Source organism: Meleagris gallopavo, chromosome 9 (assembly GCF_905368555.1).
Source record: "Meleagris gallopavo chromosome 9, MGAL_WU_HG_1.1, whole genome shotgun sequence".
NCBI classification, from domain to species: domain Eukaryota; kingdom Metazoa; phylum Chordata; class Aves; order Galliformes; family Phasianidae; genus Meleagris; species Meleagris gallopavo.
The window spans coordinates 9,520,485-9,536,881 of record NC_139412.1 but is presented as its reverse complement, the minus strand read 5'-3'; the positions used below and the strand labels follow the sequence as shown (position 1 = coordinate 9,536,881).

General features: G+C 35.5%; 1 protein-coding gene across 5 annotated transcripts in view; it reads right to left on the bottom strand.

The window, feature by feature from the left end:
• Positions 1–16,397, bottom strand: part of LOC104912184 (uncharacterized) — a 138,889-nt gene that overhangs the window by 98,022 nt on the left and 24,470 nt on the right. For 4 of the 5 annotated variants that reach the window (XR_014885041.1, XM_085230848.1, XM_085230851.1 and 1 more), the window contains 3 exons: positions 13,606–13,670; positions 12,420–12,543; positions 3,447–3,573 (listed from right to left, as the gene is read on the bottom strand). Coding sequence is in view for 4 of the 5 variants with exons in the window: in XM_085230848.1 (XP_085086974.1) it covers positions 3,447–3,573; positions 12,420–12,442 (150 nt within the window). In the remaining variant the exon portion in view is untranslated. The remainder of the gene's footprint in view (positions 1–3,446; positions 3,574–12,419; positions 12,544–13,605; positions 13,671–16,397) is intronic. The other variant, XM_085230849.1, reaches the window with a different exon arrangement.

Below are 16,397 nucleotides of genomic sequence, written 5' to 3'. Positions count from 1 at the left end.
GTATTCTAGTTCTCCTTCAAGTATTTATTTCAGTAAAAATAAAATAAAACTTCTGTAACTGCCTAAATTCAAGAGATCAAACTGTAACGTTAATCTAAGAAACTGTAGGCAATAAAATATAAAAGGTTAAGTGGTGCTTATAAAGTTTAAAGCAATATATTTACCAGCATTAATCATTTTAATCTTCACACAGGCAATACCAAATAATTCTGATTTGTACACTTGGCAGTGTACAAATCCTAATTAGGGAGAAGTCCTACCAATAAAGAATCGCCAGAACTCTTTGGAATCATTTCTGATAACCTTAATACAGCTGCCCTGCTCACAAAGAAGCAAAACCACTTCTGACAAGTCCTTGGCAATAGCAGGCAAAGTACTTGCAGGTAGAGCAGATAGTTAGATACAGAAAGAAGAGCTGAACTCACCCATGTGCTGAAGGACCTCTCTGGGTATAAAGCACACCCACTCAGCACGCAACATACATCCAAGAGATGCTGTCTTTTCAGTGGCTGGCCCTTATATGAGCTTGGGGGGGCCTCACCCTGGGTCCACCCCTTCTAGTCACATGGAAAACACAGGTGCAAGCAGTTTGCCTGTGCTCCCTGGCCAGACACACCAGACACACCTTCACCAGGTGCTCAATCACCATTTCAAGCCCCAGCCTAATAGATCCCCCACAACAGCCCAGCTGCTTCTACTGAAATAGGACATTAAGAGTGTTTGGGAAGAGGGCATCTGAATTCAGTTACCTTGTGGAATGATTAGCTTTCCTAAGAACTCATTGTGTTTCCTCTTTTGTATCTCAGTTGATTGTATGTCAAGCCACAAGTAAGCTAAGATAACAATGTTATCATATCTGAATTAAATAGAGGAGTTATTTATGTCTGGGTACTATTAATATACTTAAATGAGAAAATGTGGGCTGTATTTGCCAGACCCATGATAGCTTTTGTTTCAGTGAGGATTTCTGTTCGAACTGTATGAATTAAGATCCTGTATTCACAAAGAATACCTAACACTGCAAACACAGAAATTATCTGGGAAGAAATAGACTCTCCTAAAACTGAATTACTTGCATCACTATACAATGACTGCGGTGTTTCCAAAAATCAAACCTACAAATGAGTACATTTGGTATCCCCCCTGTAGCATTCTCATACAAATTCCAGTGCTTTAACTTGGAAAGATACTTTTGGGTACCAGTGCAGCAATGGAAATACTTCATAGTTGAGTCTACCGCTGTTTTCTTGTTTTCAAATTCACACAAGTAATGAATGTTATGCAATGCTCTTCTTGCGGTTCATTTACAATGGAAGTTAATTATATTGCTTAATTCATAAGTAAGAAAAGCTTCGATAATTTGCTAATGACAGCATGGTATATAACAATTCAGTACAGCATGACATTAATACCTTAGTACTATGATCTTCATAATGCAGTGGAGTTTTGATAGCTAACTCATGATCTGACTTGTTTTCCATCTTTTTGATAGTCACAACTGGAAAGTGCTCTATGGCACTACTGTCATTTTGGAAGACGTTGTACATATCTCTGCAGCATCTTCTCAGTTAGGGTACTGACCTATCATTTGTGCTCCAAGGAGCTGCTGTAACATAAATAGTCCACAGTTTGTTCAGTCTGGGATAAGACTTGTCCAAATGCTCACCTGTAGTTGGTTGTTGAATTTAAGCAGCACTTCGGTGTTTTGAGCTGGCAATCCAAACATCTTTTAGAAAAAAAACACTCTATGGTATAATCAACAATCTCCACTGCAGCATCATTAAAGAAGTATTGTAGCATAAAGAGGAGACTAAAATACATTGTTTGGTGAATGAGAATTCTAACTGCTTTATGCAGCTAATGCTATTTTTACTTATTTTGCTATTGCAATGTCAGAATTCCTCACGGTCTTATACATTCTCTTAACACATCCATGTCTGTCTTTACATTTTGAGCAGGATCTGAGTTACAGAGATTCAAGCCCAAAGAATCAATCATCTCAGAGATATTTACTGTCTTATCAATGTCTCAAAGTACTGCCTAACTATCCAGCAGCATATCGTTATCATTATCATTCAGTAATTAATTTTTATCAGTGCTCCGTATTTCAGACTTCTTCCCTTAAAAAAATCTGACAGGTAGAAGCAAGTGAAACAATTCTTTCTGTGACTTGTTGCTATTCAATATGTTAAACAAGATGGGGATGTAACAGTCCTTAGAAGATTTTGCTCAGAATTCCCAATATGAATATTTTTATCTTTGTCTTTTATGAAATACTAACAAATCAACACAGAAGAGTCTGAGGAGATACATCTTTTATAGACTGGCTGATACAAACCAACACAACCAACACTGAAATTATTTGGCAAAAGAAGCAGTTCTATGTGTATAGCTGAGTCCAAAGATTCTTTATCCTTTTCTTTTTCAGAAATACTGTAAATCAGCTGTAGTCATGAGTGGTTCTTTTTTTTTTTTTTTTTTTAATACTTTAAGCCAATGTACAAAAAAAAAAAAAAAAAGCACAAAACTGATGTATGGTATTAATATGCCTTTGAACTAAGCTGTTCCCTACTGAGACAAGAAGACAGTAACACTGAAAGAGAAGAAAACAGAATGATATTTCTACTCTGGGAAACCCAGCTGAGATTCTGCTAAACAAAAGGAGAAGAAAAGGGTTTCTGAGAGAATTCCACACTTGTGAATAGCCTGACAGCTAAATTATTAGGTCAGTTCTATCAACCTGCCCATTACAATTCTAATTTATATTTCCTGCAGAACACAGTACAGAAAAAGAAAAAACAATCAGTTATTCTCACTGGTGCTAGACTCTGTTGGCCTTTTCATTAATTGTTTTTCAAGACTAGGCATGTCACTGCTGCAGTTAGGGTCAAATAGATAGCAAAATAAGCATAGAATTGGGATGGAAAACTCTTTTTATTTGTTTTCTGTTCATTTAGTTTTGGCAGCTTTAGTGAGATGAAAGCAGCTAAAAAGAACAAACATGCATAACTGACAGCCTATGAATGAATGCTGCAAGACAAATCAAAAATAACTTTGATGCAATGACGTGCTTATTAGTGAAGCTCTGTAGCACTTCCTTGTTTAAAAGTATGTAGGTGGCTCCAAAAGTAATGCCTCCTACTTATTTCCACAGAAAATACAACAGATACAAAGAGCACAATAACACTGTTTGATAGAACAAATTCTCAGAACAAAACATTATTTTTTAGCAGTCACCACCATCAGTTGTGCATGTTCACCAGCGATGAACAACAGCCTGCATGCCACACTCATAACAATTTGCACCAGCAGAGGTAACCCACTGCTGCTGTCACCTCTGCTAAAACACAGCACCCACCTCTTCACTGTGCTCACATCCACTGTTTGGTCTCCAAAAATGTTCAGCAAGCATGTCAATGGATGCATGGAGGAATTCAGTACTATACCTTTGCTTCATACAAACTTCCTTTTAAAAACTGAAGGGCTGCTCTCAGGTGTTCCTGAGCCTTCTCTTCCCTAGGTTGCTCTGTCGCAGCTCTCTCAGCCTGTTCTCGCAGGGGAGGTGTTCCATCCCTTGGAATAGGGAAAAACATAGGTACAGGTGTTAATCCTCAAAATGCTGAAGATCAGGGCCTCTGAGAATCAAACAAAACATTACTGAAGTCTGTTTGCAGTGAAAAATCCAAGCTTAGTGTATGAAGCAGAACTGGGAAAGAGCGAAGTAACGAGGTGGATTTTTTTTGTTGCTGTTTTGTTTTGAGTTTGTATTATTTATTTATTTTTCCTTAGGGAGTGAAAAGGGAGCAGAGATTATTTTGAAGAGTTCAGTCACTGAATTTGAATTTGAAATTTGAATGATTTCTGTAAATGAATAATGTTGGAAGTCACTAGTTTCCCATTCATACCAAGTACTCGGAAAATATTGACTGACAAAGAAAATATAAATCAAACATTTCCTATATGTGATATGTATAATGTGATATTAAAAAAAAAAAAAAAAAACACCTGTGGAATCTTTGAAATGTCAAAACAATGTGCACTCAGAGATAAAAAGGGAATTTACTTTTGCATTCCAGATACTGATGAAATAAAGTGATGTAGTGATACATTAGGAAGAAATGTAATTCATGTCATGTATTTTTAAGGCTGCAATTAGGCTGCAGTTGTGAGACTTCACAGTCATCTCACAAGAGCTGTGAAATTAATTTTCATGGGGATATGTGACTGTGTGATGCTGAACCACTATTATTCTTGTCTCTGGATCTAAGCTGCTGGTTTGTGTTTCTTTGGCTGGTCCCTGAGAATATACCAGCAGCCTGGGAGGGCCAAAGACACCAAGAAATTGAAGTTATCTCTCTGGGATTGCAGTCACACAAAAAAATTGAATGTGTATTATTTTTACTTTTATACAAATCCTGAACAAACATGACCTGAATTTTACAGCAATATATACCCATTCTAAAAGCAGCAGGAGGTTTTTGAAGCCCATTTGTACAAAATATATTTTGCAGCATGCCAAGGGAGAGGAACAGAGAGGAAAACAGGTGGGGAGAATTTTTCTGCTCCTCCTGTCAGCTTGGTGAATCTATTCTGTTTTTCCAGCTTGCAAAACATATTTCCCCAAAATGGCTCTGTTCTCCCCTCTTGAAAACATTAGATTTTTCTCTGCTTTATTGATCTGTCTTAAGATATCAAGTGCAAATTTATAACAAATTCATTACATCAAACCAATACCAAGTAAATATCACTAATGTATTTCTGGAGATATTTTCCATGATGTATTTTCTTTTAACAAAATTACATCCCTTTCATTTCATTTTGGATGGTCCTGTATGGAGTCAGGATTAGGACTCATCAATCCCTGTGTGTCTCTTCCATCTCAGGATATTCTACTGTTTAATAAAATGTTCCTTTGCAATTGTTTACTGATATACACTTAGAATGTGGGCATCCAAACTCTATTCCCAAAGCTTTGCTTACGGTTCAGCTTTGGACTGAAATGAGAAACAAATCCAGAATGCCAGAGTAAAATTATTCACATAAAATTATTTCTTGGATGTTCAGTGCAGACATGAAAACTTTGTGGATGATAAAACACTTCCCTGTAGTTTGAGAGTGACTTGAAATTAGAGATAAAATTTAATTCTGGGGCAAGTTGCTAAGCTGAAATCTCCTCTACAGCAATCAAGGAAACTGAAGCAAAGGGAAAATGTTGGGACAAATATTTTTAACTACAGAAAATATTTTCAAGACAATGTCTGTATTACTTTGCATCAAAGATGACAGACTTAAGTAATGATCGAAAGGGCATGTAATTTTACATGCAAATGTGTTGAAATGACCACGAGCTACATTCCAGTGGGCATTATTTAGGACAAATGCAGACCTTCTGTCATTTACATTTAAATTTAAAGTATGGTCCACAGTCTTCCACTTTTGTATTTGGAACTGCACTCAGATTCCCTCATTTTGAAGACAAAAGGGTTACTGTTTCCAAGCTATACATCTGTAACCCAGAAAGTCTTATAAGCCTCTCCTTTAGAATAGTCAGAGGTAAAAATTACTCTTATGGTACAAGCTCTGCATAATCCCTGAGTAAAAGAGCTCGGGTTCGTTTTTCTCTTCTCACTCTCTTCTGGAAAAAAGGAGGGAGTGTCTAGAGACAGAAATTATCCTGGATTAAGGGCTCCAGAGTGGTTCTGCTAAACAAAACGGTAACAAGGTTGATTCATTCTGGAAAGGCATGCCAGCAAGAGGTAACAGAAGGAAATTCTTCCTTCCCTCCTGACAACAACAGCCTGCAAAATTCATATGGTTCTTAATATGAAAGGCAGCATGGCTGTGAGTAAAAAAAAATTCTTGTTTGAATGAAACTCAGCAATTCAATAATGATGTGGCATCCCCAGAATGGAAAGCAGTAAAAGCTGAATAGGAGAAATTTAGGCTGCTCTACAGAAGAGACTTAAAATATGCTGACCAGTACATGATCCTCATTTGCAACTATGTTTCATCAAGAGCCAAAGCAGACTGATGAAATACTGTTCTCAGACACAAAAATTAAGATCTCCTCCTTGCAAATAAAACACAGCACTGAAAAAATATTGAATTATTTAATTATATTTTTCCCCCTTTATTGTGATATTCTGGACAAATTTATATGTGGCTCACTGCAGAACCATGGAAGAGTACAATGCTCACTCACACTGCAGATGCTAGAAATTAGTGAGGTTTTTCCATTTAGTACAAATATATTTCATTTCTTTTTGGACAGGTTTTGTTTATGTGAAGAGCCTAAAAAAGGAAGTTCAGATGCACACTGAATTTTTTAAATTTTGGGGACATTTTGTATGGAGGATTTTAGTCTATTCTGTTAAGGGTGCATTTCCTAAATCTACAAGTCTTTAAGTAGAAGTATTTGCCTACTGAAGCAGAATATATGAAATTCCAGTAGATGAAAATAGCTGTTAGCCTAAATTTATTCATGTCCCTTACTATTTTCTAGAGCTCAAACTCTATATCATACATATTTGGCTATATATTTGTGTATTAGTTGCTTTACCAAACTGTGAAGCACTGAAATTCAGCTGTCTGGTGTTTTGCTTTGTTTTTGCTTGTTTACACTGGGAAAGAGAAGGAAGTAGGGTACTAATAAAGGTGGAATCCATGTGCTACAGGAGCAGGACACTTGCCAACCCACCACTTCTTAAAAGAAAACAAATGATATATTTGTGCAGGGTAAAAATTGCTTCTTTTTTTCTAATACTCAGAGCTGAATTCTCTCCTCAAAAATGCAGAGAAATGATCTTTGCAGTACAGTCGATGACAGAACTCCTATTCCACTTTCTAAAACACTGGATGAGCATCAGGGTGCAGTGCTGCTTAGGAGTACCGACTTCATAACAGCTGAAGCTGTTTCTCACCCAGAGATGTTTCATTCTTTCATTTTAAAAAATTGTCTCTTTCATGCAAGCACATAATCACTTATGGGGTGGGAAAAACAAACAAATAAATAAACAAGGAAGGCAGTGGTAAAAGCTCTGTTTATTTGTTTGTTAGTGCCTGGGTGGTTAAGTTACAGGTGATCAGGAGTTATGAGGAAGAACTGAATGGAAATTCACTTCCTGACCATTTTAAAATACAGAACAGCAGAACAACTGGGAGTGGGCTGGGTGGGTAAGGAAACTATGGCTTTCTTCATTAATAATAACCAATATGATCTCTGTTTTTCCATACTTATATCTCTTCTCTCCAAGTTGTTTCTGTATCTATCCTTCAAAATGGTTTAATTAATGATTTTAAATAACTATTGTAACTCCTAGCAAATATGATGAATATTCTTCCACTTAATTGTCTATTTTAAGTGCATGTAAGTTTGAAATGGAAATAATTTCTGGCCTGTTTTCTACTTGCTAGCCATTCACTACAAGTGGGATATACATCAAATGGTCTGAGTTCAACCAGGTTAAACACTGGATTTTGTTGCATTAATTTATGTATGTAACATAGAATAATTCAGATTTCTGGCACTGCCTGTTACACATTTTAATACTCTGTTTTGTTGTGGGTTTTTTTGTTTGTTTGTTTGTTTTTTTTTGTTTTTTGTGAATAATCTCTAGGATCTGTTTAAAATTCCTACTTTTGCTACCGTTGCCTGTGCACAGCAGCAGCACTTCAGGCTTTGATAGCAGGTGGAATAAGATGACATGAAGAATTGGCTGAGAGTGGGAAAAACTAAGAGAATCACTTCTCTAACTGATGCTCTACCATTGCAGATGTTATAGTCAGTGCATTTTTTCAGATACCATCCTGTAAAACTCACATTTAACTAAAATTATTTCTCATTGATGGGAGCTGGAAGGGTTAGATGAAGTTAATGGAAAGACTTAAGATTTCCTCACCCAATAAAAAATCAGAGAAATATTGTGTCCTTTTCCAATAGCCTTGGTAAGAAAGTCCATCTGTAGTTTTACTGCTGCAGTGTGGCCAAAGTTGGGATTCCTTCCTGCTGACTCTGTCTTCACTAATATGTATATTTCCTTTCTCCTTTCACAATTTACCATTGCATGTATTCTTGCAACATTATCTTTCTTCCACTGCTTCACCACTAAATTTATGTTTCTTTCTTTTTATGGCTACTTACTGACCTCTATTATTGCATTTTGTTCTCCTTTGCTTCCAGAATTAGGTCTTTTCCAATCATGACCTAAAAATAAGAAGCTAAACATAAAAACTATTCAGATACCACAGCTGTCCTGTATTACTGACAATATTTTTGTCCAGGACAATGCTATTCTAATGTAAGAGGTTAAAGTTACAGTGCTAGAATATCAAAACTTCCGCTCCCTCTGAAATACTTTTTAAAATTGAAGTACATGTTCTTAATGAAAAAAACAATGCAGACTATACTTGATGGAGTTTGCCCTGCAGAGGGCATTGTATGCAGGAAGAAGCAAATCTAGGACAACTGTGTGGGCAGTTTCGAATAGCACAGGTGTTTTTAGTAGCTCCTAACTTGTCAATTTTCCAATAACATATAAATATGATATTTAAACGTCATTAGGACAATTTGCTGCCCAATTTGTTTTCAGTTTTAAAATATTCTAAAATTATGATGAAGTAGTTCTACATGAAAAAGTGCAGAATCCAACACTATCTTTCAAGTGAAAAGTTTTCCTGTAGTGTTCTTTGTTATCCTAAGTGAAATTTTGAACTTTTTATCTTAAGTGCAGCAACTTAAGAAGTGACTCACAGTTCAATTCCTTCATGTTTAAACAGCAGCTTATTATACCTGTTATCAGTTTAGGATCCCTGTAGCATGTGCAGTTGCCATTAAGATCAAGATATACATGTGTCCCTACCTGAAAACTGATGGTCTTTCAGTTGTGTGTCTCAGTGAAGTTGCATTCAAGGTCAAGAAACATCTCAAGAAGTAAAGCTTTGGCCATGTTCCATGGAGGAAACTTGAGTCCATATTCAGTTGATTAAGTTCCTAAACCACACCCATCTTCCCCTGAGATTTCTTAATGCACTTATCATTTGCTATGTCTTAAAAGATATTCTCACTCAGCAGCTGCTGTAGGCTGTCTCCCACCCTACTCCAGTTTTTAAAATCAGAGTTTTCTATCAGAACTTCTTCTTCTCTCCATAAATAAGATGCTTTAGAAAAAGTAAGTGTAGATTCCAACTGTTTATGTATATTTTGTAACTCAAAATAATATCTATGGATGGGTATTTCCATAGGGAATACTTCCTAACTTCTTTTATATCAGAAATATTTCAGATTTATATTTTAAATAAACGTGATTTGAAAGAAGCCAGATTACCTCATTGAGGTCTACTTCATAAAGGAATTTATCACAGAATCATAGAATCATTAAGGTTGGAAAAGATCACTAAGATCATTCAATCCAACCATCAGTCCATCCCCACCATGCCCTCTAACCATGTGTCTCAGTGCCACACTTAGCATTTTCTTGAAAACCTCTATGTCTTTACACGCAACAGCAGAGGGATTATAACAACAAACTATTACAAATCACAAGATCAACTTCTTGCATTTCATTTTCTCTTGCAGAAATGTGTGATGTGAACAGAATTTAATCTCTTGTTTTATAATTATGACCAACTGGAAGACACAGGCCGTTATCAAACTTCTGAAAAAACACCAGGTAACTTATGAGGTTGCAGTCTTGAATTTCACTCAGCATGTTGATAAGAATTCATTTCCTAATGAAATCAACAGAAATCAGTGTAATTTCTGGTGGAACCAAGAGGATGTCTTCCCATGCATTTCAGTGGAAGTTAGATTAATGACAACAGATGTGGCTGCAAAGCATGATGCTGTCTTACAGCCATATGATTCTAGCAGTTCACTGAATAACTCAATTAAATTGCATAAATGGTCATGTTGTGATTATTTCTGTATTATTTCCATAATTGCATTTTGGGTATTTAAAAGGTTATTTTTAGCCCTATTAATAAGCAATGTGTGTCACTTAGGAGTAATGACCACATTATTTATGCTAAAAACATATGAAATGTTCTTCATGTGAGGAAGTTACGTTTCTGAGGGGTATCAGCACAACCTTCAGCTATGTAAATGAATGAGCAACTTCAAAACAAAATGAGTCACTTAAGTCTAAAAAAGGGACAGTGGATATATGTAATGCATACAGACACAAAGTATGATGAAAATGTGACTTTTATCTTAAAACATTTGTTAGTAGCTGGCCTACCTTATTTTGCATAGTGTTAGCATATATGCTCAGCCATGTACTAATATAAAATAATAGCATATTTTCATATATACATACATTTTATATGTGTATTCATGAACACACCCTTAAAAAGACTGTGTGAATGGGAATCTGTGCAACACGCAAATGCATGTGTAGCTTTTTGCTAACTGAAAGATAAGAAATATGAGGAATTTTTTTAAAAACTTAATAAGTAAACACAGATTTTTCTAAATTATGTGCTTAAATCTCACTGAAAATAATAGAGATTTAAGCATCTAATGTATTTTGAGAAGTTGTCTGGATTCTTATATTTTCATGTGCTGTTAATTACTGGCTGCTTAAAATGACCTCTCCTCATACCTTAAGGTATATGAAGTAGAACACACTTTATACAGTGCATTTCAATTGCAAATAAATGCATTTACTGCATGGCAGTGCTGTTATACTTCCCCTGTTTCATAAACAAGTGCTGTCCATTGATCTAATAAGTCATCCTGAATTTTAACCAGCTTAAGATAAAAGGCAAAAAGCTTTCACTTACAGCCATTAAAAAAAACCTGGCTTGAAATGTATCGTTATTGCGTTGGGAGGTCATGAGGGAAACTTATGCCTAATCTGATATTATCAAATGATCACTTTAACTGAGTCTGACTTGCTGATGCTGCCAGTCAGTTGTTCTATCTTCCCCCATTGCACCCACCTAAGGTTCTCTCCTCTTTCCAATGCCTGAGCACGCACGTTTCAGTGTGATAAAATCTTCTGTCATGACTGATCATGATTTCAGCCTTTGCTTACACAGACTTCACAAAAGAATAAATGCATGTAGCTCATTAGTAGTTCTTGACTGAAACCAGAGAAGATGATACTCAAATGACTTTGGATAAAGTGCTTTATCTTCAAGATCTGCCAAGAGATGTTGTAATACTTATCAGCAATACTTTGGTACTAAGTTTGTGTATCAGCTACTAATAAAAGGAATTAACAGATGATAGCCCAACAAAGTGCAACTGACTAACCGTACTGAGCAGCTAAGCAAAAATGATGACAATGAAACAGTGCAGATAACATGATTTGGTCAGCAGCTCCACAATGCTGTAAACACAGGTAAAAACAGGTAAAAAACATGGAAACTGCAACATCCAGTCTACCATGCATGGAGAAATGCTATGCTTATACTGAATACCTGGTACCCAGACAAAAGTATTTAAATTGAAAATAATAACAAATGATTTAAAGAGCAAGGAAAAAACTCCAAAAGGAGATGCTATTACTCTAGCTTTCTAACAAGCCCATTATCTTCGTAAAAACCAGTCGCTGAAGACTCTGGAGATTGTCTTAAATAAATAAGTGCAAATGTCTAGTCATTAATTAGTTGCCTAGTTTCAAACCCAACTAAGCAGTGTTCTAATGTGCATTATAGCTTTCTGGTTCTAATTGAAAGCCAGAATGGGTAAACAATGAAATCACGTTTGTCAAGTGCCTATTTCCTGGTAATGAAGAAATATGGTAATTGTAGAAGCAAAAGGACTGTTTATCAAGATGTTCCACTGACAAGTGTTTTCCCCTTAGTCCTTGTTACCATAAAACACCAGCAGCACTGGCAACAGTAGGGAAGACTTCCCTCCTGAGACCAACAAGTCAGTGTTTCACAAAGTCTTATTGAATGAGAGATGACTGAAAAAACACGGTAGACTGAGATCTCAGAGAAATTGTTTGAGAGGCTGAAAAAGAAAAACAGTAGTGGAAGAAAAGTAGCATTTGAGATATGTTAATAAATAAATAAATATTTGAATAAACAAGTAATAAATTTGATATATGTTAATACTTCCTAATAAGCAAAGGCATATTTAAAACTCCTCTGAGCTTGCTGCAGTTCTGGACAATGCTGTCAGACATAAGGTCTGATTTCTGTGTGGTCCTACGTGACACCAGCAGCTAGATTTTATGATCTGTGTGGGTCCCCTCCAACTCGGGATGTTCTATGATTCTATTTTGGAATTTTGACAAGATCCTGTTTCTTTAAGAACAAGGCCCTGTATTAATTTTTCAATTAATTTGCTAATAGTGGAACAACATCTGTTGCTCTTGTTTCATCTTCAGTCTCAGGAAAAGTATTTGGTTTGCAGCTCTCTGGAAAGGTAGAAAATGGATTGCCATTTTATGTTTCTTAATAAATCCTACCTTAGTTTTTTTCCTTTTGTCATATAATCATGGAGATCATGAATTCAGCTGATGTATTATTCCATTCTTCTTCTTCCATACATCTTCATTGTTTTGTATCCAGAGAAGATTTATCCCTGCTGTTCTGGAAGAACAAAAGCCAGTCTACTTTTGTTTGTAAACACACTTGATTATTCAACAGCAGTACTGATGATACTAGCAGAATCAAGCACACCTTGGGAATAGCACTTTTTACTTAATTACAGCAGTACGATCATCTGGGAAAACTCCATTTTTAATACACTTCTAGAAGTCCTATGCATGTAACAAATACTTAGGTATTTGGTAACATCACAGTGCAAATAGAGTATACAATGTGGAAGAACAAGTATGCAAGCACCAAAGCATATAGAAAGGAAGGTGTAAAACAATCCACCAAAATAAGCTATGACACCAAAGCAGTGGAATACCTCATATTTTTTATCAAAATATGAACAGTTAATTCCTGAGACTGACAATTCACAGAATAAAGCAAAATAATCCCCTACGATAAGTAACAACCAAGAATCAGGGAACCATAGCTATTGTTAGGATTTGTACTTTTTTAAAAATGCCCTATACAATATTTTTCCTTAAAAATTTTTCTTTTTTTTTTTTTTTTTTAACCTTAAGCACATTTATTTACTTAGGGCAGATCAACTGTACATGGAGCATGCTGAGTTCTTCCAGAAATCTCAGGAAAACTATGTACAGTGACACATTTTCAAGAAGGCTAACCATCCAAAAGCATCCTCCACATCGAGGAGTAGCTCTTCCAAAGCTGGATTTGTATATCCAGATGCCTGGATGACCTTTAGGCTCCTCAAAAATAGAAATCAATCACTTTTAAACAGAACCATTGACTTTCTTGTTACTGTGTCCAAGTTGCATGAGCTGAAGTGGTCAGGCAGTGGGACTGGACAACCTTTGAAGGTTCTTTTCCAGCTATTCTACTCAAATCCCAGTCTTCAAAGAGCTAAATCAGCAGCAGCTCGCTGTATCCGTATTAAGAAAAATGAAGCCATTACTGCCTTTCTTACATTCCCTACCAAAGTTTTTGAAATATTTTCACGAACAAGAACAAAGAAATTTAAAAGTAATCATTCATGTAGGCTTCTATGTGATGAACCATGATCTTGCTCTTCCTTTAAAGCACTTGTCGACACACCTGAGCCACGCTGCCGCTCCCACAGAAAGTAGTTCCTCACCTCAGTGGTTCTGCATGTATCTTGCCTAAATGGAGTGAGTAAAGGAAATAAAAATCTTTACTGTGACATTTAAAGAAAGTATCACAAGTTGTCCCTCAAAAAAAAAAAAAAAAAAATGCTGCTTTTTTTAAATACATATTTTAAAATAATTTTCTATGGGGGGAATAACTTTCCAGATTGGAACTTCTAATTTTGACCAGACCCTTTCTCAAGACCTTGGTATTGCAGTGTATTAGTTTACAAACAAAATCTGACAACTTATGAAAATCCCACTCTGAAAAAGAACCTTTTCAGAACGTGACTTTATGACTTTAGTCACTTTATGTGACTACGTACCTCTGACGTATAATTCTACTCAGTCCCATCCTATCTTGGAAGATATTTTATTATACATACATATAATTATTAAAATATTTATATAACTGAAAAAATACGCAAGTAGCGTTCATTAATATTATTGCCTACATTAGCATTGTCTTTCCTTGATAGCAAAAGGGTTTCTTTAGGCTGGTTTTATCATCTTTATTTTGTGTACCTTTTGTACTGTGCTGAAGGCTGGCAGTATGTTTGATCCATGTGGTATGGCTTCAGGATATATAAAGCAATGAGCATATGTAGTGCAGTGTTACCAGCATGAAATTAAAGCCATGTGGAAGCTGCTTGTTTAGTGAAAAAAAAAAAATAAAAGAGTTTTTTAATAAACAATTTCGTATGTGTGTATATATGTGTGCTCATGAGTGTGCATGATGGTAATTTCTGTATATGAGCATGCATACACAGAAATTAGCACGGCCTAATTAAAATCTGGTTAGAAAGGATTTAAATGGGGGATTAGGTTCCTTGGGATAGTAGCCAGCATGTGAGATGCTTAGCACTCTGATAATACTGGTGATAAAATCAAGCTCTCAAAGAGATTACAGTCAAAACATCTCAGTGCTTTGATAGTTTTCCTAGGTTGTTCTGCAATTTGCAGGATTCATAATAAACCATTGTCTGGATATGGCAGCAAGTCAAGGGAGAAAAGAATCCTGAATGTCATGATTTGTACTGCAGGAATGCCTAGAGACTGTGATTAGGAATAGTGTCCTTTATACTACCAGCTCTGCTTACCTATATGAACCCTCTGAGCTTATGGTATGAGTCAGTGCACAAAAAAATAAAAAGAAGAGTAAGTAAAAATTGAAAGGGTTAGGAATTGGGAAAAAATAAAAATATGTTCCTATAGAGGATCTCTAGTCAGTTGCAGAATTTATTTATTTTTTTTTTTCCATAATACCACTATTGTAGCAAAGCAAAATGTTGTGGAAAAAAAAAAAAAAAATTGTTCTTAACCAGTATGCTTGGAAGAAATAATTTAATTCTTGATTCTGCTACAGTCTCCCTACCTTCCTGTTAGATTTTACATGACAGAGAATTTGAATTAGAGTTAGAAGGAAATGTAGCTAAATATCATGTGAGAAGTAAAAATGACATTCAGAATGTCATATTCTTCCAGAGTCAGATAGTAAAGAATTATGAATACTTTGAAGTAGTTGCTTATGAGTGCTAAGTCTATTTAATCATTCTTCAATGGATGAATCAAAATTTGTGGTGTGTGATATTATTAGCAAAACTGGATTTGCAAATGGAAAACCAAACACTGTGGGAGAAAAGTTATAGGCAAAGACATAAATGAAAAATAACAAAGACAAGAAGACTGATAATCCAACATTAATTATAAGTGTGGTGACTGCAAATTAATTGTATTTAATACAATTTTTTTTGTTGTTTCCATTTATGTCTAAGAAAAAAAGTTCCACAACTCCATTATTAATGTTTTCTCCAGACTGAAAGATATTAGAGTTCTAAAAAGTGAAGGGATTCAGCAATGGTCCCTTGAGACCAAGGAGAAGGGACTTAGTCATTTATAGAAGAGAGATTATATAATATAAAATTAAAATCTGGTAAAGTCATTGGGAATCTTTCATCTCAAAGCATACATTTATAATTTGCTTCCACATAGCAAAGATAAAATTCAGAAATATTATCCAAGTTGATAAAAATAACTGTTGGGAATAGTTGTCAAGCAGACAAATGATTCTGCTGAAGAAGACACAAGTTATTTCCACACTACATTCTCTACTGAGAGAAACAATGAAGTACTAAAGTGTGGTATAAAATAGAAAATCACAGCATTCTTGTCTCAGAAAGTTTACTCTCATTTCACGGATTCCCAGGGAGTTCTAAGGAGAAATATAACTTTGGAAACCCATGAGTAAGGTCAGAAAAACAAGAACAACTTCTTTGTGTCCTCTAGAGTAGAATCAAATACATGATTCTTAGCATAGTTTTGCTGGAACATTTGGGAATCTGTCATTTCTACCTCTGACTTGACAACAAGGCTGTTTTGGAACAAGTGAAGTGGTTTGTCCAGACCCTGAGAAATAAGCTGAGACTCCAGATACCTAAAGTTTACAATTCCTTAATAGTCAGAATTATTGCAGCTATGGACAACCATCTGATTTTGAAAATCAAACTTCAAACTTCTTCAAAATGGCAATTACAATCCTAGATCTTGTTACCGGAGTGAAGGGATGTATCAAAGAGGAAGCAAACTTTTAAGTCAAATAAGATGATTTGAAGCTCATTTCACAACACCTGCTAGTGAGATTTAAGTTAAACTGCTACCTCAAATCAGAACTTTAGTTATCATTGATTTACTATTTTGTTTAGCCAATGTGAAGTAAGAACCACGGTGAAATAATCATGCCTT